Source organism: Cyclopterus lumpus, chromosome 18 (assembly GCF_009769545.1).
Source record: "Cyclopterus lumpus isolate fCycLum1 chromosome 18, fCycLum1.pri, whole genome shotgun sequence".
Taxonomy (NCBI): Eukaryota; Metazoa; Chordata; class Actinopteri; order Perciformes; family Cyclopteridae; genus Cyclopterus; species Cyclopterus lumpus.
In genome coordinates, this window is record NC_046983.1 from 1335001 (window position 1) to 1360991 (window position 25991).

Sequence of the window (25991 nt, forward strand, 5' to 3'; positions counted from 1 at the left end):
GGGCTTAGAAAACAAACTGCAGACGCGGAGATGTGAAGCTCACTGCTGTCATGTGTTACAATGATTTATGTGAGTGTGCTGATGCAGGACGGGGAGAAGGTAATCAATCATCTGGTGGTGTTCGATAGTCACGTTATATAACGGAACCGTGGGCCCCCGTCGGCCTCCGGATGACTCCTGGACGGATCCGTGGAGGTGAAGATGTCTGGAGGAAGGTAGCTGGATGGATCCGTGGAGGTGAAGATGTCTGGAGGAAGGTAGCTGGATGGATCCGTGGGGGTGAAGATGTCTGGAGGAAGGTAGCTGGATGGATCCGTGGAGGTGAAGATGTCTGGAGGAAGGTAGCTGGATGGATCCGTGGAGGTGAAGATGTCTGGAGGAAGGTAGCTGGACGGATCCGTGGAGGTGAAGATGTCTGGAGGAAGGTAGCTGGACGGATCCGTGGAGGTGAAGATGTCTGGAGGAAGGTAGCTGGATGGATCCGTGGGGGTGAAGATGTCTGGAGGAAGGTAGCTGGATGGATCCGTGGGGGTGAAGATGTCTGGAGGAAGGTAGCTGGACGGATCCGTGGAGGTGAAGATGTCTGGAGGAAGGTAGCTGGATGGATCCGTGGGGGTGAAGATGTCTGGAGGAAGGTAGCTGGATGGATCCGTGGAGGTGAAGATGTCTGGAGGAAGGTAGCTGGATGGATCCGTGGAGGTGAAGATGTCTGGAGGAAGGTAGCTGGATGGATCCGTGGAGGTGAAGATGTCTGGAGGAAGGTAGCTGGATGGATCCGTGGAGGTGAAGATGTCTGGAGGAAGGTAGCTGGACGGATCCGTGGGGGTGAAGATGTCTGGAGGAAGGTAGCTGGATGGATCCGTGGGGGTGAAGATGTCTGGAGGAAGGTAGCTGGATGGATCCGTGGAGGTGAAGATGTCTGGAGGAAGGTAGCTGGATGGATCCGTGGAGGTGAAGATGTCTGGAGGAAGGTAGCTGGATGGATCCGTGGAGGTGAAGATGTCTGGAGGAAGGTAGCTGGACGGATCCGTGGAGGTGAAGATGTCCACTTAACCCCAGCTAAGTGCTTTTGGTGCCCTACAGCTGACCTCTCCTGAAGGCGTGTGTTCATTGTGAAGTGTTTCTGAAACCATCTGTGGCCTCGTGCTCGTCTGCAGGATGAATACATGCATAGACTCTCACCTCGACCTTCAACCCTCACGGATCCTCACGGCCTGTCTCTGATCAGATAGGTACATGATTGACATCTTCATGTGCACAGTCATGGTCTTCCAGCATGACACCAGTTTGGTCATCGCCTCCTGCATGTCACAAAGTAACCTGTTCATATTAAAAAGAGATGTTGAAATGTATATTTATGGCTAGTCTCTGATCGGTACTGCGCTCTGGTTCTGTGGAAACATCCTCTGGTCTCTTCATGTGCAAAAATAGATCAAAATAATGAAATATCGAGAGATTATCTCCATAAAAAGCTTTTCTTTCTTCACGTAACTGTTTAATTCATAAGTTTCACTTGTACACAGTCATATCAATCTTCATGCATCATCTGTATTTACAATATATATATATATATATATATATATATATCTTAATAAACCAATTGGATCGAAACACGTCATGGTAAAAACACAACATCTAGATTTAGTTATTATATTGTCATCGCTCCTTTGTTCTTTGGTCCCTTTGTCCTTGGCAAAACTATATTAAGTTATTAAAGAAGAAAGGAATGTGATCTCTTTCCCGTCCTGGTTTCACAGACAGGATTACGTCTCTGATTGGCTGGCAGGTGTTCCTTAATCCATCCAAGTGATTTTTCATTTACAGTTTAAGACTTAATAAAAGAAGCAGCTTGAATCAGTTAGAAGAATAATCTGCTGGTTGAGTCCTCAGACAGGAAACACTGCTTCCTCTGTTCAGCCGTCGAGGGGAATTGTGTCTCCTGCTGGCTCAGAGGAAGAGATGAATCATTCACACACACACACACACACACACACACACACACACACTTTGTGTTCTCATTCTTTCCCGTGTTTAATGGCTAATATTAATACCGTGCTCATTTTTAGTCTCTATTATTAGACCGACTGAAGGACGTTTCGTACTTCTTCGTAACGTCCGTACTTTACCAACAGCAGTCAGTAGCAAACACACCATCCGTATCCTCAGTGGGACGGCCCTCTGGCTGGAGGCGGGGCCTGCTGTGTGTGGGTGTGTCTTGCAGGTGATGCAGGGCGGAGCTAATCAGCATTACTGGGATCACCTGGCCAGAGCCCCGGGGTTGAGTGTATCTCAACCAAAGCACTGACATTAAACAAGAAAACAAACTCTTCACCTGTCTGTCGTCCGTCTGGTCCCTTTTGTTCCTTACGAGTAAATCAAAAGTAAATCGCTCTGTTTTTACAGAATGCGTCAGAAACATAATATTCAAAAGGTAAACAGCAAACTGAATATGAAGCAGAGGAAACGGAGCTTAAAGCTGGAACATCAGCCTCGGTTTTTCATGTTAAGTTGAAATGTTCTGACTTTTGAATTAGCCTGCAGCCATTTACAGCAAAGCTCGGCTTGGGTTTAGAAACAACAACAACAACAACAACAACAACAACAACAATCTGCTGCTGCAAGATGCTCAGGATACAAACGGCCTCCTTAATAAACACCCAAAGCATCTTCTCACCAGCAGAACTTCCTCCTCAGGAGCACTCAGAGAAACATTTATGTATTTCAATGGAGTTGGTACACTGTGGTGAGGCCAGAGGAGTTTATCTACATGAGAGCCCTGTACACGTCAACCAACCAATACCAACGCAAGATCCATTCAGATCTGGTGGGAACTCGGCCCACTGGTTCCTTTGGTTCCACCTAAAGATCCATTCAGATCTGGTGGGAACTCGGCCCACTGGTTCCTTTGGTTCCACCTAAAGATCCATTCAGATCTGGTGGGAACTCGGCCCAATGGTTCCTTTGGTTCCACCTAAAGATCCATTCAGATCTGGTGGGAACTCGGCCCAATGGTTCCTTTGGTTCCACCTAAAGATCCATTCAGATCTGGTGGGAACTCGGCCCAATGGTTCCTTTGGTTCCACCTAAAGATCCATTCAGATCTGGTGGGAACTCGGCCCAATGGTTCCTTTGGTTCCACCGTGGGCAGAAGGGCGACGGCCTCTCTTCGGTGGTTCCTGTGGACGCTCTGAAGTCACAAAGCATCCATGAGAACGTGATGTTTGTTACCCAACGAAGCGTCAGGGGGTTCCTCGTCGTGTCCAGGATTGTAATCGTATGAATGAGATCACATTCCATGCGGTGAGATGCATTCTGGGCATTGAATGGCCTGCGGTTCACTGTCGGCACCCGTCAAACGAGTGGGTGTTCGTCCATCTGGCGAAATAAAGAAGTTGCGATGACCTTAGAAAGGTCGTTTGAGTGGGAAGTCGGTTCTTCAAAAGGAAACAAATGGATTCTACATCTCCAAATCAATTTGCTGAGCTTAACGGCTCGACATCGGTGAGCGTTCCAGAGAAGATGTTTTATTTAACGCTGTCATCGGAGTCATGGAGCTGGAGAGGAAGAACAAATGAGATCTGACTCATCGACTTTCACTCAAACAGGCGAAGGGAAAAAGAAAACAGCTTCTGTGTCTTCAGGGGAGTTCACTCAGGAGAGCTGAAACAGAGACGCTTCGGACGCTTCGGACGCTTCGGACGCTTCGGACGCTTCGGACTCTGTTTGTGGAAAGTTGAACAACTTTAGGAAAACAAACTCGTCCTCCAGCGAATGATTCTGTAGGTCATCAGCTGGAGAAATGTGTGGACGTCCTCCAGGTCCTTTCAGGGGGGATGAGGTTCATCGTTCTGTGGCAGTACATATATATATATAAATATATATATATATATATATATATATATATATATATATATATATATATGTATATATTTATATACACACAGAAGTCTGTCACCAACACACTCGATGATGCTTCAACTGTCAGTCAAATGGCTCGGCGACCATTAAAGCCGGCGACGCACACGGAGACAACAGAAGAGTTTAAAATAGACGCACTTCTTTTCATCTCTCGCTCCTCTTCCCCTCCTCCTCCCCTCCTCTTCCCCTCCTCTTCCCCTCCTCCTCCCTCAGCCGTCTTTATCTTTCTATTCTCTCCATCTCCCTTCTGTAAACACTAATCATCTTTTCGTCTGCCTGTCATCCCCCTTTCTTTCAGAGCCCCTCCTCCCTGTGATGTGACTCATCAGTGCAGACTTCTCCGACCTTTGTTCCCTTGAATAATAATAATAATAATAATAATCTGATTTCGTCACTTCCAAACGAACTTGAAGACTTCAACCTTCTCTAACCGATCAGTAGGTGTCTCATTGTTTTAAACTTATTGTTTTAAACTTATTGTTCTAAACTTATAGTTTTAAACTTATTGTTTGTGCTGCATTTGGAGTCCCAATCAATGTTCACAGGAACAATGGGAGTCGATGCAATGGAGTTCATTCTTTGAATAATAACGTAGCGTTCCTCTTTCAGGGCTCCACCTTTATCTTAAGCCCCTCCTCTTTTCGTTAAAAGAGACGACCGGACGGTTGTTCCCAAAGCAACCGGTTCACAAGCTAAATCCTGCACCACCACTTCTCCTCGTCCTCCACGCCGACTTCAACCCGAAGCCCGCTCCACCGTGATTGGTCGATACCTTGGAGAGAGCGCGTGGAAGCAAACGTGCTCCGGCTCACGTGGAGGGAATCAGGAGACCGGCGTGATCCGCTCTGCCCCCGTGGCATCGGTGAGAGCATGAGGGCTCACCTGTGGACACGTGCTTCTGCTCCACATATTCGGACCTCGGTCTGACTTCCTGAACCCAGAGAGCTGCTCGATGGATTAAACGAGGTTCATGAGGCTCCTCTGGAACATGAGCACCTGCTGGTCTCACGCTGCAGCTCGTTGAGTGAAGACCACGACTCCTCTGGACCTGGATCTGAGACCCAGAGGAGCATCACTTCTCTGCTGATTACCGTCACAAGCCTCCTTCATTCATCTTCATAGACACTATGTCTCTATTAGACAGGACCGTTAACAGTCCATAATATGTTTCACGTTATGCCGTTAGACATAATTCTGCTTTAGATTAAAGGCGTAGTGACATTTCCATCTGTGACTTGGTGGTCTTTGTTGACCTTCATGGGGGTCTTCTTCATTTTAATGGCAGAACACTTCCTGCTAAATCTCCGCCTGGCAACTGCTCCAGAGTCAAGAAATATTATATGTCTGAAATAACAGAAATTGGAACGACTGCCATTTTCTGTTATTTCGGACATATAATATTTCCATTGGTGTGTGTGTAGAACACAGACCAATGGATCTATTGGTCCGTGTTCTACACACACACCAATGGATCTATTGGTCTGTGTTCTACACACACACCAATGGATCTATTGGTCTGTGTTCTACACACACACCAATGGATCTATTGGTCTGTGTTCTACATACAGACCAATGGATCTATTGGTCTGTGTTCTACATACAGACCAATGGATCTATTGGTCTGTGTTCTACATACAGACCAATAGATCCATTGGTCTGTGTTCTACATACAGACCAATGGATCTATTGGTCTGTGTTCTACATACAGACCAATGGATCTATTGGTCTGTGTTCTACACACTGACCAATAGATCCATTGGTCTGTGTTCTACATACAGACCAATGGATCCATTGGTCTGTGTTCTACATACAGACCAATGGATCTATTGGTCCGTGTTCTACACACACACCAATGGATCTATTGGTCTGTGTTCTACACACACACCAATGGATCTATTGGTCTGTGTTCTACATACAGACCAATGGATCTATTGGTCAGTGTTCTACATACAGACCAATGGATCTATTGGTCTGTGTTCTACACACAGACCAATTGATCTATTGGTCTGAGTTCTACACACAGACCAATTGATCTATTGGTCTGTGTTCTACATACAGACCAATAGATCCATTGGTCTGTGTTCTACATACAGACCAATGGATCTATTGGTCTGTGTTCTACACACTGACCAATAGATCCATTGGTCTGTGTTCTACATACAGACCAATTGATCTATTGGTCTGTGTTCTACATACAGACCAATGGATCTATTGGTCCGTGTTCTACACACTGACCAATGGATCTATTGGTCTGTGTTCTACATACAGACCAATAGATCTATTGTAAACCAGAATCTGATAACCACCTTCATAATGTTCCATCTGCAAGCTTTACCCTTAAGACCATTCATAATTGATGAGCTCAGCAAATACTGAGTCTGCCTCCAAACCCCCGAAGCCTTCTGACATCCTTAAATCTCCAGCGTCAACAAAGTAAGAGACGTGTTTTAGTTTGCTACTAAACTTTCGCCCTCAGCGCCGCTCTGGAACTCTTGTTCCAGGAGGACTGTGCAGGCCCAATCTACGCGGTGCATTCAAGTACAGAAGGTTTCATTATTCAGCCCTCGGCTTTGAACTTTGACCTCACCGGACCCGTTCCCTTCTTCAGCTCTGCCGTTCTTTATTAAAATGGATAATAAAAGACGTTGCTGAACACAGTTTTCAGTATTGGATGCCAGACGTGTTAAAATACAGAGCGCTAAGTTACAGAACTAAAACATGCAGAACCACTGATACGGTCCTTTGATTTAAAGGTGCGCCCCTTTTTATCTAAACGTGTATTTTTGTTAGAATTTTAGAATTGTGCTCCTGAAACCGAGGACATTTTTAGAAAGTGAGGACATCTTGGAAAGTGGAGACATTATTTTGAAAGGTTTTAGGAAAGAAATGTCTCCTCCAGCGTTAGCTTAGCATTGGCTAGACGGCACCACACCATCTGCCTCTAGCTGGCTTCACAATGTCCTACAACTCCTGCCATGGAAGACTCACATGTTCTCCAAGGAGACGTGAACAGGTTCTCTACGTCTGGAACCCTTTTATGGATTTTATTGGCGAGGACGATGCTGAAAGAATACAAGAGGCATAAATATTACAATATTATAAATGTCACAGATTATATATAAGTACACATGCATGTGTGAGAGAGCCTTTAAAGCCCAAAACGTTGTGAGGACATTGAACACATCCTCCTATTTGTACTGTAATTAACGGTGAAACGTTCTTTTTTGTGTTCCTGACTATACACACACACACACACACACACACTCTGATTCACAGGTTTTTTTGGTAACTTCATGACAGTCGGCGCAGCGGGAGTTGGATTCATAATCATACACAAACATGTTGAAACAAAGCGATTACCGCGAGGATCAGCTGTTCGTACGTGGTCACCTGTCACGTTGATTTGGTCCTTTTGTTCTGTCTTTTATTTTTTATTGTCACGTTGATTTGGGTCCTTTTGTTCTGTCTTTTATTTTTTATTGTCACGTTGATTTGGGTCCTTTTATTTGTTATGTTGGCATTAACTTCTGTTTAATTTCTACATTTAGTCATTTGTGTTTCTTTTAGAAAAGACACAAATAGATTTTGCCCACTTTCCAGACTTTAGGCCTTTACACACTGGGGGCTTTTCTCAGTGCAATTAATTCACAAGTCATTCTGGGGGTTGTTGTTGTTGTTGTTGTTGTTGTTGTTGTTGTTTTTGCATACACAATGCGAATATTACACCAAAGAAAGTGCCGCAGGTCAATTTCTTTCTGAACATTCCCACTAAGTTAAAGCATCAAAGCATCAACCAATCTGGTGCGGAGATATTCAATAAATAATAAAACATGGAGGCTCCATTGTCTGAACCACACAACCCTTCACAATAAAAGCCCGAGACGCGTAGCTACAGAAAGCAGCTGGTTAGCTTAGCTCAAAGTATAATTTATACAGAAAAGCACTGAATTTAATTACGTGTGAAAGCAAGCGTCTTGTAATTTATCTTCCTCTCACTCACAAATCATGTCTGAGAAATATTGGAGAATAATTAATGTTAACTTCAACAAGACCCATTTATTACACAGTGTGCACACCACTCAATTAACCTCCTCTGAGAAGGAAGGCTAATGTTTTCTAATATAACTCAACAGTCATCATCTTCATTAGTGAGCTGCTGAGGTCTTAATTACACATGCACTCATATGCATGTGTAATTAAGACTCAAATACAGTTCAGTTCATGGTACAACAGGTGGGAGGTCTTTGAAGTCATGTTGTGTCTCTTTGAAGTCATGTTGTGTCTCTTTGAAGTCATGTTGTGTCTCTTTGTAGTTATGTTGTGTCTCTTTGAAGTCATGTTGTGTCTCTTTGTAGTCATGTTGTGTCTCTTTGAAGTCATGTTGTGTCTCTTTGAAGTCATGTTGTGTCTCTTTGAAGTCATGTTGTGTCTCTTTGAAGTCATTTTGTGTCTCTTTGAAGTCATGTTGTGTCTCTTTGAAGTCATTTTGTGTCTCTTTGATGTCATGTTGTGTCTCTTTGTAGTCATGTTGTGTCTCTTTGTAGTCATGTTGTCACAAGCTTAAAGAACAGCTGGTCTAAGTTTCAGCTGAGAACGGAGTTTACTTTTTTAAAGCCTCTTCAGCCATTACACGTCAGACATCAGATCGTTATCAATAAGAAAAGATGAGGATTGGAAACACTAATGTTATTAATTTGAGGCTCGCAAACCAACAACTTCAGTAACATCCGCTTCAAAGGGACTTCAGAAATATCTGTCTTGAAAAGAGTGAATGATTAAAGCATTCAGCCTGTGGATTTATCTGTGTGTGTGTGTGTGTGTTTTTATACATTGATTGTTCAAGTCTTTATCTGCTATCAGCCTGACGACCCGCGGGGTTTCTCTTCTCTCCGAGGCTCACAATCTATTTCAGGCGTTTCTCTTCATCTTCGAGCTCCACAGGAACGAGTTCAACGATCCAAACTTCCTCACTGACATTGTTTTTTTGTTTTTTTATTATGTCTCCTGAAGTCAAACGTCACTTTTTTTAACGATCACAACGTTTTTAAAACCCTCTGAACCCTAAAAGCCCGCCGGCAGGCACGTCCCATTTATTTAAAATCTAGTCTTCTTTTATCAGATTGTGTTAAAAACATTAAGTTCTGAGCTCCTCGGTGAAACTATGACGTCATGATTAATTCATCTGAGACCCACAGTCACGTGACAACAAATCAGAGAAACTGAGTGAACTTTCCCCGTCGTTGGTAACACCAGGAACACTGATCACGTGGCTCCCTCTGGTGGTGGTTCTTTGAAACGACTCAAGGAGGAGCCATTGGGTTATTTCACTTCCTGCGCTGCATCTGGCTGCAGTTAGTTTGAATATATAATAATAATAATATATAATGTAACCGTGAGTCCGTCTTCGCATGTCAACGCTCTTTATTCGGAATGTGTTCCCTTTTGTGCTTTAGGGTTAATTGATATATTTTAAAGACATTAATGCATAAATTAGAATAATATGATGTAATTAAAATCACAATTTGTATGACTATTTCTATATCATTATTATATATATATATATATATATATATATATATATATATTATTCATTTTAATTTTAATTTTATAAAACGTATATGTATATCATGTGTGATGTTAGAGATTCCACTTTTACATTCTGGTAATTATAAAGCCAATTATTGTCTGCTGGAACAAATGAGGACGTAAAACTGGTTTAATTGTCAGTAGAAGTTCTTTCATAAAATATTTTATATAAAACTGATTCAATAAAACATCTAAAAGCTTAAAACCTGAAACCTTAATCCCCAAACATCAAATATAAAAGTTAAAAAACTGTCAAGAGATTTCCTGTAGATATCAGGCACAAATACATGTCTGATCGAGTGATCAGCGGATGAATGTAAATACAAGTACATGGTTGAGGTACTTGTACTTTTCCATTTCCTGCTACTCCGTTATCTGTTGTACATTTTACTGCACTACGTCTTTTTGATAACTTAAGTTACTTTGCAGATTCAGATTCATAATCCAAACTATATAATACATATTAAGATATATTAGTATAAGGAACCCGTCAGTATAATATAGATTAGAAATAAACCATTCTGCATAATGAGGACTTGCTTCAGCCAATCAGCTTGTAGCTCCTTCACTTCGAGCTAAACACTCAAAGTCACGTCTGTTTGCTGTGCTGGCTCCTCATTGGTGGAACGAGCTCCCCATTGACATCAGGACAGGAAGTCTCTACAGACTAAAAACACATCTTAGTGACTACACCTTGAATAGGGAAGGTAGAGCAGTAGTAGCACTTTAGTAGCACTTAAATGTCTCTTACTGATAGCACTTTGTAGTTTAACACTTTAGTAGCACTTAAATGTCTCTTACTGATGGCACTTTGTAGTTTAGCACTTTAGTAGCACTTAAATGTCCCTTACCGATAGCACTTTGTAGTTTAACACTTTAGCAGCACTTAAATGTCTCTTACCGATAGCACTTTGTAGTTTAACACTTTAGTAGCACTTAAATGTCTCTTACTGATAGCACTTTGTAGTTTAGCACTTTAGTAGCACTTAAATGTCTCTTACTGATAGCACTTTGTAGTTTAACGTTAATGAAGAAATTGTACTTTCTTGATTCTTGTTGTTCTGAGTTTGGACTCATGGTTTAATGCACTGTCTCTTATAAAAGCGTCAGCTAAATGACATGTAATGTAATGTAATGTAATGTAATGTAAAACAGTGTTTTACTGTATTACTTCGTTTTCTTCTAGATCTGAGTACTTCTTCCACTACTAATAGTAACTCGTTATATTTAATAGATCATTAAAATAAAAAGCAAACATTACAGGCAGTAAAATAAATCCTTTAGATAGTTTAGTGCCAAACGCGTATTATCTTATAATTGTCCTAAACGAGGTGCCGTCTCTTTGATTACAAGCGGCTCGCCCCCTCTACAGCTCGTCCCATTGGTTGGCCGGACAGCACGTCCGTCACGTGACCCGGAACAGGAACCAGCTTCTCTTCTGCTCCTCTCCTCCTCCGTTTTGAACCGTTGTTCTTCCCTCTTCGGGTTTTAATTGTGTTCGTGGAGAGACGAGCGACTTGTTTCAGGGCCAGGGAACCGGAAGTCACGTGCTGAAGGTCACGGGAAGCGCACGCGCGTTTAGCTCTAGCGTTAGCCCGGAAAAGATTTTACACCGAGCGGTAAATTATGACTTTTATTTTAATTTTCCATCAACACTTAACAACTGGAACCGAGTCTTAATTTATGAAGCTGGACAGAGCTCCAGTTATACAATATACAGGTGTGTGTGTGTGTGTGTGTGTGTGTGTGTGTGTGTGTGTGTGTGTGTGTGTGTGTGTGTGTGTGTGTGTGTGTGTGTGTGTGTGTGTGTGTGTGTGTGTGTGTGTGTGTGTGTGTGTGTGTGTGTGTGTGTACATACATACACACATATATGTATATGTATATATATATATATATATATATATATATATATATATATATATATATATATATATATACACATACATACATACAGTATTGTACTTTTAATGCAGTAAAGAACGTGACGTGTCTCTCAGGTCGTCGATGACCTCTGACCTCTGCCATCATGGCGTCTCCGCCTGACGTCCTGAAGACGCCAGCTGACCTGAGACCAGCTGTGGGGCCTGAAGGTGAGCAGCTCAACAGGTCCACCACCTGTCAGTAACACCTTCAGTTTAAAGAATGCTCACACATCGAATTAAAAGAGACAATAAATAGATTGAACACAACATGTTGCACAATGTAGCAACCGCCATGTTGTCAGATACAGACCCATCTTGTTGTTGTTGTTGTTGTTGTTGTTAATTCAGCTGGTCCAGACAAAGTCAGTACAAAATCTAAACTTCTAAATATTATATTTTTACTTTGTTATTGTGCTCTATAGTGATTTTATTTTTTCATGAAAACACAATTTATATGATTTAGGACGTAAAAGAAAGTATTTGCTTTGAAATATAAATCTTGTGATCAGTTTTAATGATGTATATATTCTTCTTCTCTGCCCCCAGGCGACCTCTCGACCTCGGCCCTGAGGCCGCTCTCCGTCCGCCTGGTGGACTGCATGAAGCCTCCGGGCCTCATCAAGGTGGAGTTGAAGGAGGAGGCGGGCGACGGCTTCGAGAGCCCGGAGGTGGACCGGTACCCGGAGGTGGACCGGTACCCGGAGGTGGACCGGTACCCGGACTGGTGCGGCACCGACGCCGGAGCGCCGATGGACCTGTATAAGGTAGAAGTGGAGGAGGCCGAAGACCCCGACCGGACCAGAACCGGAGGACCGGGTGAACTGAAGGAGACGCTGCTGGTGTTCCAGGAGGCCGGCGGCGTCTTGGACCGGGTGGCGTGGCTCATTCAGGACTACGGACCATCGGAGTCCCTCAGAACCACCTCGCCACCGGGTTCAGAGGAACCAGGGGAGGAAGCCGAGAAGGTCTCCACGCCAGAGCAACGCGGAGCGGAAGAAGGTAAAAGTTCTGCTGGTTCACAAACAGAAAACTCAATTCATGATTGTTTATTTTGGTCAACATTTTTAAATGTAGACATTTTTGCATAAATTGTATTTAATGAATGTATTCATTATTATATGTATATATTAATTTATGTATGAATTATTTATATTCAATAATATAATATTTGCAGAAAAATACTTATTATACTTACTATATTTATGTACATATTATTACAAGTATTCTTCTGCATTTAATTATAATGTAATATATACATAAATATAATATTAAACTATTAATATTGATTTACATGGAGCTGCTCTTCTCCGTCTAAAGATAAGAACTCACATCCTTTAATTGACTTTAACTTGGCTCCTCCCTCTCCGTCTGGACCCAAAGCGACGGGGAACCGGCAGGAAGCCGCGTCCGAGCGCCGGCGTCTCCGCTGTGAGGATTGTGGGAGATCCTTCGCGAAGAGGAGCAACCTCACCCGACACCGGTCGCACCACTGCGGCGCCAAGAGGGGCGCGGCGAGCCCGCCGGGGTCGGAGCGAGAGGCGCGTTCGTGCGGCGGCTGCGGCCTGACGTTCCCGACCGAACGCCACCTGAGGCTGCACGCGCGCAGCGAGAACCACGACGGGAAGGAGGCGGCTCCCCGAGAGAGGAGTCACGCCTGCGGGCAGTGCGACAAGAGCTTCTACTTGCTGCACACCCTCCGGCAACACCTGCTCACCCACACGGGGGCGAAGGGTCACGGCTGCACGGTGTGCGGGAAGCAGTTTGGGAGGGAGGGCACGCTGAAGCTGCACCAGCTGACCCACACGGGGGAGAAGCTGTTCACCTGTGAGCAGTGCGGCAAGAGCTGCGCCCGGAAGGGAGACCTCAAGACGCACATGCTCAGCCACTCCGAGGAGAGGCCTCACGTCTGCGGCCGCTGCGGCACGACCTTCAAGCATCCGGCCAAGCTGAAGCAGCACGAGCGGCTTCACACGGGGGAGAAACCGTACCAGTGCGAGCTGTGCCCAAAGCGCTTCAGGGTCCAGATGTCCCTGGCGGCGCACCAGTACACCCACTCGGGGGAGAAACCCTTCAAGTGCAACATGTGCCCCAAGGCCTTCAGCGTCAGGAACAACTTGAAGAAGCACAAGATGATACACACGGGGGAGAAACCGTACCGCTGCTCGCACTGCGGCAAAGGCTGCCGCCTGCTGCAGCACCTGGTCGTCCACGAGCGCGGCCACACGGGCGAGAGGCCGTACGCGTGCGACGCCTGCGGGAAAGGTTACACCAACCAGTCGGCGCTGAAAACGCACCGCGCCACGCACCGCGAGAAACCGCCGAAAACCGGCGTTGAGCTCCCGGACGACCCCGAGACGCCGGAGAAACCGTACTGCTGCTCCCAGTGCGGCAAGTCCTTCACCCAGGCCGTGAACCTGAAGAAGCACCGCATGATCCACTCGGGGGAGAGACCCTACGGCTGCAAAGCGTGCGGGAAGCAGTTCAACGACAAGAGCAACCTCGCCAAACACGTGCGTATTCACACGGGAGAGAAACCCTTCGAGTGTGAACACTGCCAGAAGGGCTTCAGGCTGCTGCAGCACCTCTCTAGCCACCGACTCACACACCAGAAACACTGAACCAGAACGGGGGTCCACTACCCTGAGCCCCGGACCGGCCTTCAAGGTGTGGGGGATAAACATGACGAAATAAAATGATATGACTAAAATATAAAGTGCATTAAAAATACAACTCGCTGCTACGCTGAATTATTACGCCATATTATGCAGAGATAAAGCCGTATGTTAAGTCCTGACAGTGTCTTTTAAAGGCAGCTTTCTCTCTCTTCTTCTGGGTCCTCATTGGGCCGTTCCAGAGGAGCTCTCCATACGTCCCATTTTATTCATTCTTACTCGCTCGTGGGCACATTGACCGAGACGGATGTATCCGTTCATCTTTCATGATAAAATATATATATGTGTGTGTGTGTGTGTGTGTAAAGAAAATAAATCTCTTGACATCTTCAGAATTGGTCTAATATTGAAATCTCAGTCTAAATATGAAGCCACCAGCATGTGAAGGTCAAAGGTCCAGTATAACCACCTGTGTGAAGGTCATTTTTAAGATATAACGTGTCGTTGAGGTTCCTGCACAGAACCCAAAGGACATTTAATTGTGTTATTAAGTCCCACTGGTTGCTGCCAGTAGGTGGCGCTGCGGCTGCATTCCGCTCTGGATCTCAGCCTCTGAGCAGGACGTCTGATTGTGGTTTCAAAAAGAGATCCAGACTGGTCCAGAGAGGTTCTTCATGTTCCTGTGTCCCCGCCCACGTTCGTCATCAGCTGTTTGCTCTGAGGAAACATTCTCCGGAACACGCAGTACCCGGAGACAACAGACCGCCTCCGCAGAGGTGACCTCTGACCTCCGACCTCCGACCCGGTGAGTCACCGGCTCGCCGGAGGCTTCAAATGGGCCGAGGGGGAACCGTTCTGCACAGCGACAGAACCGAGATGCAGCGACTCAACGTGCTCGTGTGCCTCGCAGCCTGTGTGGCTTCGTCTCTGGTGAGTCACTTTGAACGTTTAATCTGTTTTACTTCTTCTTTAAAACCATAAATGAATTAATATGCCATTGAATGTAAATTATTTTTATTTTTGCATCCATCCATGTATCATTGATATATATATTCTGTTAAGTATGAATTATTTATATGCCATATTGATAATAGAAATGTGTCTCTGTAATTTAATTTATTACAAACAACTTACTTTCAACCTGGTTTTTACTATATTATAGATAAAACATTTTGAATATATAATTATACAACTTTGGTGAACTCGTCAACACCGAACGATCCTAAACAAACAAAACATACATCCTGAATATAAAAGTGTTTAAATACTATTTATACACACACAATGCTGCATTTAGATTTAGTTTCACAGGTAAAACACAAATAATAAGTCTTTTAATTCACTGCTAATATTGAACCACTATAATTTCATTATAATGTGTTTAACTAAATGTATTTAAATGCAGGAAAAGGCCCCAAACCACAAATGAATGGACTCTTCTGTCACGGGGCTCCAGAGCCAAAGAGACGTGTTATTATTATATTAATAGACAGAAGCGTTGAAGTCTAACTTCCTGTCTCCAGGCCACCATCTTGGACCCCAGAGGAGCGCGGCCGGTGGAGCAAGGCACCAGATCGGATAAATGTGCCTCTGAGAAGGAGTGGCCTTTCTGCACCGACGACCAATGGGTGAGCTTCCTTCTGCTGAATCCATAACAATCATGATCCATAACGTTCAGTTAGTTGTCTGAGTTACTTCCTGTTTAGCTGCTGCCGTTTTCCAAACGTTCATAAACTTATTATAAATTGTTATCAAACACGTCACAAAACCTTTTTTTTAAAGCCTAAAGTAAAGGAAGATAATGTAATATTACTCTGTGATTTATCCTTTCATATCTTATATGACACCTTAATGAATGCTAATAAATGTACCAGAAATAATATAGAAAATTACATTTATTTTAAAACATTTTCCTTATTTATTTACCATTATCTTAATTCTCCTACTTATCTTTCTTTAAAATTCTTTTAAATGTTCCCATTCATTTATAATTTTTGTTAATTATTTTTGGCATTCATTTAAATTTATTTTATTTATATAAAATATTATTAATAGTGGTAATAATAATAATACGTAAATTAATTAAATTTAATAATAATAACTGATAACCGATAATAATAACCAATAGCCAATAATAATAAGTGATAATAATAACCGATAACCAATAATAATAACTGATAACCCATAATAATAACTGATAACCCATAATAATAACTGATAACCGATAATAATAACTGATAACTGATAACCAATAATAATAACTGATAACCAATAATAATAACCGATAACCCATAATAATAACCGATAACTGATAATAATAACTGATAACCAATAATAATAACTGATAACCCATAATAATAACTGATAACCGATAATAATAACTGATAACTGATAACCAATAATAATAACTGATAACCAATAATAATAACCGATAACCCATAATAATAACCGATAACTGATAATAATAACTGATAACCAATAATAATAACTGATAACCGATATTAAGAACTGATAACCGATATTAATAACTGATAACCGATAATAATAACTGATAATAATAATAATAATAACTGATAACCGATAATAATAACCGATAACCGATAATAATAACAACTGATAACCGATAATAATAACTGATAACCCATAATAATAACCGATAACCGATAATAATAACTGATAACCGATAATAATAACCGATAACCCATAATAATAACTGATAACCGATAACCAATAATAATAACCCATAACCCATAATAATAACTGCCGGGCGTCTCCGGGTCCCCTTCAGGGCTCCAAGTGCCCGTCGGGCTGCAGGATCCAGGGTCTGATGAACCACTACGACCACGAAGCCCTGACGAAGATCGAGAAGATCCGCAGCCTCCTGGAGCAGAACCGGGCCAAGCACCGCTCCACGGACCTGGTCACCAAGGAGACCTACGGACACCTGACGGAGAAGCTCACGCTGGACGCCGGTCAGTGAGAACCCTCTCTGCTCCCTTTGAGGACGGAGAACCTTCTCTGCTCCCTTTGAGGACGGAGAACCCTCTCTGCTCCCTTTGAGGACGGAGAACCTTCTCTGCTCCCTTTGAGGACGGAGAACCCTCTCTGCTCCCTTTGAGGACGGAGAACCTTCTCTGCTCCCTTTGAGGACGGAGAACCTTCTCTGCTCCCTTTGAGGACGGAGAACCCTCTCTGCTCCCTTTGAGGACGGAGAACCCTCTCTGCTCCCTTTGAGGACGGAGAACCTTCTCTGCTCCCTTTGAGGACGGAGAACCTTCCCTGCTCCCTTTGAGGACGGAGAACCTTCTCTGCTCCCTTTGAGGACGGAGAACCTTCTCTGCTCCCTTTGAGGACGGAGAACCCTCTCTGCTCCCTTTGAGGACGGAGAACCTTCTCTGCTCCCTTTGAGGACGGAGAACCTTCCCTGCTCCCTTTGAGGAAGGAGAACATACTCTGCTCCCTTTGAGGGAGGAGAACCTTCCCTGCTCCCTTTGAGGAAGGAGAACATACTCTGCTCCCTTTGAGGGAGGAGAACCTTCTCTGCTCCCTTTGAGGACGGAGAACCTTCTCTGCTCCCTTTGAGGACGGAGAACCCTCTCTGCTCCCTTTGAGGACGGAGAACCTTCTCTGCTCCCTTTGAGGACGGAGAACCTTCTCTGCTCCCTTTGAGGGAGGAGAACCTTCTCTGCTCCCTTTGAGGACGGAGAACCTTCTCTGCTCCCTTTGAGGGAGGAGAACCCTCTCTGCTCCCTTTGAGGACGGAGAACCCTCTCTGCTCCCTTTGAGGACGGAGAACCTTCTCTGCTCCCTTTGAGGACGGAGAACCCTCTCTGCCGGAGAACCTTCTCTGCTCCCTTTGAGGACGGAGAACCCTCTCTGCTCCCTTTGAGGAAGGAGAACATACTCTGCTCCCTTTGAGGGAGGAGAACCTTCTCTGCTCCCTTTGAGGAAGGAGAACATACTCTGCTCCCTTTGAGGGAGGAGAACCTTCTCTGGTCCCTTTGAGGAAGGAGAACCTTCTCTGCTCCCTTTGAGGAAGGAGAACATACTCTGCTCCCTTTGAGGGAGGAGAACCTTCTCTGCTCCCTTTGAGGAAGGAGAACCTTCCCTGCTCCCTTTGAGGAAGGAGAACATACTCTGCTCCCTCTGAGGGAGGAGAACCTTCTCTGCTCCCTTTGAGGGAGGAGAACCTTCTCTGGTCCCTTTGAGGGAGGATAACCTTCTCTGCTCCCTTTGAGGAAGGAGAACATACTCTGCTCCCTTTGAGGGAGGAGAACCTTCTCTGGTCCCTTTGAGGAAGGAGAACCTTCTCTGCTCCCTTTGAGGAAGGAGAACATACTCTGCTCCCTTTGAGGGAGGAGAACCTTCTCTGCTCCCTTTGAGGAAGGAGAACCTTCCCTGCTCCCTTTGAGGAAGGAGAACATACTCTGCTCCCTCTGAGGGAGGAGAACCTTCTCTGCTCCCTTTGAGGGAGGAGAACCTTCTCTGCTCCCTCTGAGGGAGGAGAACCTTCTCTGCTCCCTTTGAGGAAGGAGAACATACTCTGCTCCCTTTGAGGGAGGAGAACCTTCTCTGGTCCCTTTGAGGAAGGAGAACCTTCTCTGCTCCCTTTGAGGAAGGAGAACATACTCTGCTCCCTTTGAGGAAGGAGAACCTTCCCTGCTCCCTTTGAGGAAGGAGAACATACTCTGCTCCCTCTGAGGGAGGAGAACCTTCTCTGCTCCCTTTGAGGGAGGAGAACCTTCTCTGGTCCCTTTGAGGGAGGATAACCTTCTCTGCTCCCTTTGAGGAAGGAGAACATACTCTGCTCCCTTTGAGGGAGGAGAACCTTCTCTGGTCCCTTTGAGGAAGGAGAACCTTCTCTGCTCCCTTTGAGGAAGGAGAACATACTCTGCTCCCTTTGAGGAAGGAGAACCTTCCCTGCTCCCTTTGAGGAAGGAGAACATACTCTGCTCCCTCTGAGGGAGGAGAACCTTCTCTGCTCCCTTTGAGGGAGGAGAACCTTCTCTGGTCCCTTTGAGGGAGGATAACCTTCTCTGCTCCCTTTGAGGAAGGAGAACATACTCTGCTCCCTTTGAGGGAGGAGAACCTTCTCTGGTCCCTTTGAGGAAGGAGAACCTTCTCTGCTCCCTTTGAGGAAGGAGAACATACTCTGCTCCCTTTGAGGGAGGAGAACCTTCTCTGCTCCCTTTGAGGAAGGAGAACCTTCCCTGCTCCCTTTGAGGAAGGAGAACATACTCTGCTCCCTCTGAGGGAGGAGAACCTTCTCTGCTCCCTTTGAGGGAGGAGAACCTTCTCTGCTCCCTCTGAGGGAGGAGAACCTTCTCTGCTCCCTTTGAGGAAGGAGAACATACTCTGCTCCCTTTGAGGGAGGAGAACCTTCTCTGGTCCCTTTGAGGAAGGAGAACCTTCTCTGCTCCCTTTGAGGAAGGAGAACATACTCTGCTCCCTTTGAGGGAGGAGAACCTTCTCTGCTCCCTTTGAGGAAGGAGAACATACTCTGCTCCCTTTGAGGAAGGAGAACATACTCTGCTCCCTCTGAGGGAGGAGAACCTTCTCTGCTCCCTTTGAGGAAGGAGAACCTTCTCTGCTCCCTCTGAGGGAGGAGAACCTTCTCTGCTCCCTTTGAGGAAGGAGAACATACTCTGCTCCCTCTGAGGGAGGAGAACCTTCTCTGCTCCCTTTGAGGAAGGAGAACATACTCTGCTCCCTTTGAGGACGGAGGTGCATTGCGTTGCTTCCAGAGTTTCGTCTTTCCGACGGCCCTTGAACACATCATTTGTGACAGAAAAAGAACCTTTGTGTTCTCATTTAAAATCTCTCCACAAAGATCTGTTTATTTTAATCAGATTGTGTTAAAAACATTAAATTCTGAGCTCCTCAGTGAAACTATGACGTCATGAGTGAGTCATGTGGGACCGACAGTCACGTGACAACAAATCACAGAATTTATGTGTAATAAATATAATAGGTAGAGCCTCCATATATTTTTTATTTAACATACAAAAAATTGTAAAAAAAAAAAATGTTATCAAATAAATGAAACTTTTCAAACTTTTTTTCTGTTTATGATTGATGTCATAATAACAGTTTGAACCCCCCCAGGTAACGATAACAACTACTACGACCTGGCCCAGAATCTGCGTAAGAGGATCACAGACATGAAGATCAGGATCGACCGACAGCTGGGGGTCCTGCAGGCCCTGAAGGAGCGGGTCAGAGACCAGGTGGTGGAGATGCAGAGGCTGGAGGTAGAGACCAGATTACTGTTTACACTTTCATTTTTATTTTATTTTTCATATTTTAATTTCCTATATTATTTAAATGTCAGATGCCCTGCTATTTTATTTTATTTTATTTTATTATATATTTGTAAAAATGTGTTGTTGCTGCGTCCCTGGGGATGAATAAAGTACAATCTAATATATATATATATATATATATATATATATATATATATATATATATATATATATATATATATATATATATATATACTTGCCATTGACGTCAACTGTGATGAATTCAATACGCTGGATGATTTATAGTCCGTTATTTAAAGACCATAGTTGATAGTAATCACATACGATCTATCATTTATTTACAGTTTAATGCATTTAAATGTGTTAATTTAAACTTAAAGTTAGCTTCAGCAAAGATAAACTGTCGTTCCATTGTTGTTTCAGCTAAAGTCAGCCCTGTGATATGGTTCTAAAAAGCAGATTTTTCCTCAAACATACATTTCTGTGGCATATATAGACTATGTATATATATATATATATATATATATATATATATATATATATATATATATATATATATATAGACTATGTATATGTACTCTATATATATGTATATAGACTATGTATATATACTCTATATATATATATGTATATATATAGACTATGTATATGTACTGTATATATATATATATGTATATAGACTATGTGTATATATATATATATATATATATATATATATATATAGACTATGTATATGTACTGTATATATGTGTATATAGACTATGTATATATACGTATATAGACTATGTATATGTACTGTATATATGTATATAGACTATGTATATATACTCTATATATATATGTATATAGACTATGTATATGTACTGTATATATATGTATATGTACTGTATATATATGTATATATACTGTATATAGACTATGTATATATACTCTGTATATATGTACATAGACTATGTATATGTACTGTATATATATGTATATAGACTATATATATATATGTGTATATGTACAGTATATAGACTATGTATATATACTCTATATATATGTATATAGACTATGTATATGTACTGTATATATATGTATATAGACTATATATATATGTGTATATGTACAGTATATATCCATAGTATGTACAGTGAAACAGCTTTAATGCCCTCTTGTCTCCGGCAGGTGGACATCGACATTAAGCTCCGCTCCTGCAAAGGTTCCTGTAAAAGCTACACCCAGTACGACGTGGACCACGAGGACTACACGGCCCTGGAGAAACAGGTGAGACACACACACACACACACAGTTTTAATAAATCTGTCCCATGATGCATTGCGTTGCTAAGAAGCCGCTCTGTCCCCCCGCCTGCAGGTCCAGCAGCTGGACTCCCGGTCGCCCGCGAGCGTCCAGTCCGTAGGGACGCTGTACGTGATGAAGAGCCGGCCGATGAAGAACACCGTGGTCAACACGCTCCACAAGTCCAAGAACGTGGACGGCGGACAGCAGAGCGAGAACATGTTCCCCGATGTGAGAACCTCTTTGTGTCCTCTCTGCTCACTGAGTGACACCTGTCGGGAATTATGGGCTACGAGTCAGGAGAGAGAATGCAGCTTTAACACATGAAGCATAGACTTCTATACAACCAGAGGAGTCGCCCCCTGGTGGTCAGGAGAGAGAATGCAGCTTTAACACATGAAGCATAGACTTCTATACAACCAGAGGAGTCGCCCCCTGGTGGTCAGGAGAGAGAATGTAGCTGTAACACATGAAGCATAGACTTCTATACAACCAGAGGAGTTGCCCCCTGGTGGTCAGGAGAGAGAATGCAGCTTTTACACATGAAGCATAGACTTCTATACAACCAGAGGAGTCGCCCCCTGTTGGTCAGGAGAGAGAATGTAGCTTTAACACATGAAGCATAGACTTCTATACAACCAGAGGAGTCGCCCCCTGGTGGTCAGGAGAGAGAATGCAGCTTTAACACATGAAGCATAGACTTCTATACAACCAGAGGAGTCGCCCCCTGGTGGTCAGGAGAGAGAATGCAGCTTTAACACATGAAGCATAGACTTCTATACAACCAGAGGAGTCGCCCCCTGGTGGTCAGGAGAGAGAATGCAGCTTTAACACATGAAGCATAAACTTCTATACAACCAGAGGAGTCGCCCCCTGGTGGTCAGGAGAGAGAATGCAGGTTCAAGACATGAAGCTTTGGCTTCACTCTAGCCTGGTCTCTTAAAGATCGCTTTACAGCATCGAACCTGCGTTGTGATTTATGTCTTAAGGTGAAATGGTTGTGTCTCACAAAAAGGTTTCAAATTACTTCGTGAATGTCTGCATGGGATCTTGGATGCGTCCAAAAAAGGGTTGTTTGTTTGTGTGGGATCAGAATTACGACCCCACATTTATTCTCACAGAAACACCTGCTGCCTCAGTGAAAAGCTTAATTCCCACATGAATAACATGGAATTCATCTCTTCTCCTCATTACCATAATTTTAATGAATTGGGACAACACACACGTGCTTAAGTTCTTCTTCTTTCTCAGGTGCACACTGTCGAGTTCATCCTCGAGCAGGAGGGCTCCATCTCATCACCGGCAACCATCTCCAAGGTCTCAGGGACTTCGTACTCTCAGTCTACGCCCTCATCGGGGTCTTCCTCCTCCTCCTCCTCCTCCACCTCATCTAAATCCATCACCGAGTTCGGGGGCGATTTCTTTGACATGGGCGGCGGTGGCGGTGGCGGTGGCGGCCTCAGCCAGCCCAGCACAGGTGGTCACACGTCCACCAAAAGCGTTGGCTGCTCCCGGAGCATCAGGAAGACCATCGTCCACTCGAAGGACGGGCCGGTGGAGAAGACGGAGGAGGTGATAGAGGGAGGACCCGAGTGCCGGGGCATGACGGACCTCACCAAGGGCGGGATGGGCTCCCTCTCTCCTGGCTTCACATCATCATCCTCCTCTTCCTCCTCTTCGTCCTCTTCGTCTTTGACCAAGGCCGTCCACACCGGCGGCACCAAGGGTTTTGACCTGAAGGATCCGTTCGGCGACGACCTCGGCCTCTTTAGGATGTCCGAAGTCGAGGACGACCTCCCCGACTTCCACGCCCGGAGTGTGAAGAGCTCGCGCACCGAGCGCCACGCCGATTATGTAGGAAAAGGTACCGCCCAGGAGTGAAAGAAGTCACTCTGCCAGACGGCGTGCGCTAGCTCCAGCTAGCTCGCCTTAAAAAACATGAAGTGGACTCAGTGATCGCTGTTGTGCGTTGCAAGAGCTTAAAGATTGTCACAATCGGTTTGAAGTATTAAATTGCTAATAAGGTATTCGGGGGTCATTAAGTAGAAAAAAGACAATTATGAGCATTAACGCTGCGTTTACACCAAAAGAGAAGCGTCGTTGAACCCAAAATAAATACAATTGGCTGCGATTGAATTCCAATAAATGGAGCAAAGTGATGCCAAAATAACTGCACGATGATGACGATTTGTAGAAAGTCACGTAAATGTTTGTGTGTGGGTTGTTCGCCCCCTCGCGTTCACAAAAACAAAGAAGTACAAACCTGGAGAGGATTTGAGAATATTGGGAAGACTAAAGTGACAGTTAGCATGCAAAGTGCATTAAAGTTGTTTCTGCTTGTTGTTGCAGCCACACAAGAAGCCATTAGTTAGAGATTGTTGTCCAACACCATTTAATAAACGTGTCAAAGCCCCCGAGAGTCCTCGAACAACTTTGACCGTTAGCGCTTTTAACACTGTATTAGCATTTCAGCTAGCCGGTCCAAGCTAACTCGCGGTGTGCCCCCCTCTCTGTCCGCAGATTGTGTCGAGGCCCACCAGAACCACCTGAAAGGGGAAGCGAACGGCCTGTTTAAGGTCAAACCCGGCGGCGCGGACTCCGCTCAGGTAGTGGAGGTTTACTGCCAGCAGGAGGGGCTAATGGGCGGGTGGTTGTTAGTCCAGCAGAGGGAGAGCGGCGCGCTCGGCTTCAACCGGTCCTGGGCCGAGTACCGCGGCGGGTTTGGCTCGGTCGACGCCGGGGGCAAAGGGGAGTTCTGGCTCGGCAACCAGAACCTCCACCTGTTGACGAATCAGGGCGAGAGCATGCTGAAGGTGGAGCTGGAGGATTGGGAAGGGGGCGTGGCCGTAGCCGAGTACGCGATCGGGGTCGGCCCGGAGGACGAAGGGTACCCGCTGCGCGTGTCCGCGTATACCGGGGACGCCGGCGACGCCCTGGCGACGCCCACGTCCCACCTGTCCCACGCGGGGATGAGGTTCAGCACCTTCGACAAGGACAACGACGGGTGGGAGGAGAGCTGCGCGGTGGTTTACGGGGGCGGGTGGTGGTACAACGGCTGCCAGTCGGCCAACCTGAACGGGGTTTACTATCGAGGCTCGTACGACCCCCAGAAGAACACGCCGCACGCGGCGGAGAACGGCGTCGTGTGGGCGACGTTCAGACCGGCCAACTACAGCCTGAAGAGCGCCCGCATGTTCGTCCGGCCGGCCGCCTTTTGACCGGAAGGACCAACAAACACGTTTATGTATTTGAACCCAAACAAACAAACTGGGGCTCGTGAATCATTCTGAGATTTCAACAGTCAAACAGCGTCTGTGTGTGTGTGTGTGTGTGTGTGTGTGTGTGTGTGTTTCTTTGTGTATTTTGTTGTGTAAATGTCTCCGTTTATCTCTGAACTCTGCTCACTCAATAAAGATCCAATGTTCACTTCAGCCGCGGTGTTTTGTTTCTTTGATCCAGAAGATGAACCCCAGATTCATGTTGAATTATTACAAAGTAGAAATAAAATTACAACACGACTACAGAGTAAATCGTATTTAATGTAAAGTGACTGTAAAAGGTTTTCACTCCCCCATTTATAGTTTTTGATGTTTTATGTATTAAAAAACAAATTGGCTTTTTGGATATAAATTCTTTTATTTTGTATTGTGTACCACTTAACTTCTGAGGACATAAATAAATACATTTTAGTTTGACTTATTCAGCCTTTAAAATAGACTAAGTCCCCACATTTGCAAATTAAATAAATCATCACATTTAAATAAACAGCTGCTGTAAGTTGTGATATATGTTCTTACTGTAAAATAAAGAGCATTTTATCTTCAGCAGCATTTTACATATGACACATTATCTCACCAGGAAATGTCACATTTTAACAGTTAATCATATTTAAGGTACATTTGGAAAAAACAATGAAATTGATTCCAATGCGGCTTCAAGTTTAATTTATTAGTTTTGTTATTAAATGTCCACGAGGTTTGACCTTATATTCATGCATCCTGTTTAATAGCACAGCAGCATTTCTCTTCATATATTTCTTCATATATACTTTAAATGCACATTATTAAACACATTTGTCATAAAATCCTTGTGTTGAGTCCAGCCTTGTTTTTAAAGTTATAGTTTCACTGAGCGGTGAAATTAAATATGAATCACAAGTAGAAGAAAGATTCATCACAGCTTGACGAGAACAAATCGTTAAAAGACAGATTTAAGCAGATTGATTTTACGGCCAGAAGGTGTTTCATGTGTTTGTGGTGGAGCCGGTTGACCTTCGACCTCTCAGCTCGCCCTGTTGTCTCTGTTTGAGTTGGAGCGGCCTTCAGAGGGAACTGACCACAGGTCTGTTTGTGTGCAGTTTGTTCGAGGCAAGATGGCCGCCGGCCCGCCGGTCACGGCCGCCGTGG

At 44.4% G+C, this 25991-nt stretch overlaps 3 protein-coding genes across 5 annotated transcripts; 2 read left to right on the plus strand and 1 right to left on the minus strand.

Annotated features, from left to right (window-relative positions):
• Positions 1–128: 128 nt before the first annotated feature.
• Positions 129–1295, minus strand: LOC117748088 (extensin-like). The gene is made up of 2 exons (XM_034557712.1): positions 1202–1295; positions 129–1003 (listed from the first exon to the last, which is right to left on the minus strand). The coding sequence occupies exons 1-2, from the start codon at positions 1293–1295 to the stop codon at positions 129–131; spliced, it is 969 nt and encodes a 322-aa protein (XP_034413603.1).
• Positions 1296–10926: 9631 nt separating this feature from the next.
• LOC117748065 (zinc finger protein OZF-like) lies at positions 10927–14060 on the plus strand. 3 transcript variants are annotated; one of them, XM_034557687.1, is made up of 4 exons: positions 10927–11224; positions 11502–11594; positions 11973–12425; positions 12807–14060. In XM_034557687.1, the coding sequence occupies exons 2-4, from the start codon at positions 11531–11533 to the stop codon at positions 14042–14044; spliced, it is 1755 nt and encodes a 584-aa protein (XP_034413578.1). In that variant the 5' UTR covers positions 10927–11224; positions 11502–11530; the 3' UTR covers positions 14045–14060. The 3 variants fall into 3 exon arrangements, with proteins under 3 accessions (XP_034413578.1, XP_034413577.1, XP_034413580.1); XM_034557686.1 differs by having other exon boundaries at positions 10927–11123; XM_034557689.1 differs by lacking the exon at positions 11502–11594 and having other exon boundaries at positions 10927–11123.
• Positions 14061–14853: 793 nt separating this feature from the next.
• On the plus strand, positions 14854–25017 carry LOC117748063 (fibrinogen alpha chain-like). The gene is made up of 8 exons (XM_034557683.1): positions 14854–14968; positions 15562–15666; positions 16827–17010; positions 20144–20289; positions 21472–21570; positions 21661–21816; positions 22837–23449; positions 24106–25017. The coding sequence occupies exons 1-8, from the start codon at positions 14873–14875 to the stop codon at positions 24801–24803; spliced, it is 2097 nt and encodes a 698-aa protein (XP_034413574.1). The 5' UTR covers positions 14854–14872; the 3' UTR covers positions 24804–25017.
• The last annotated feature ends 974 nt before the right edge of the window (positions 25018–25991 follow it).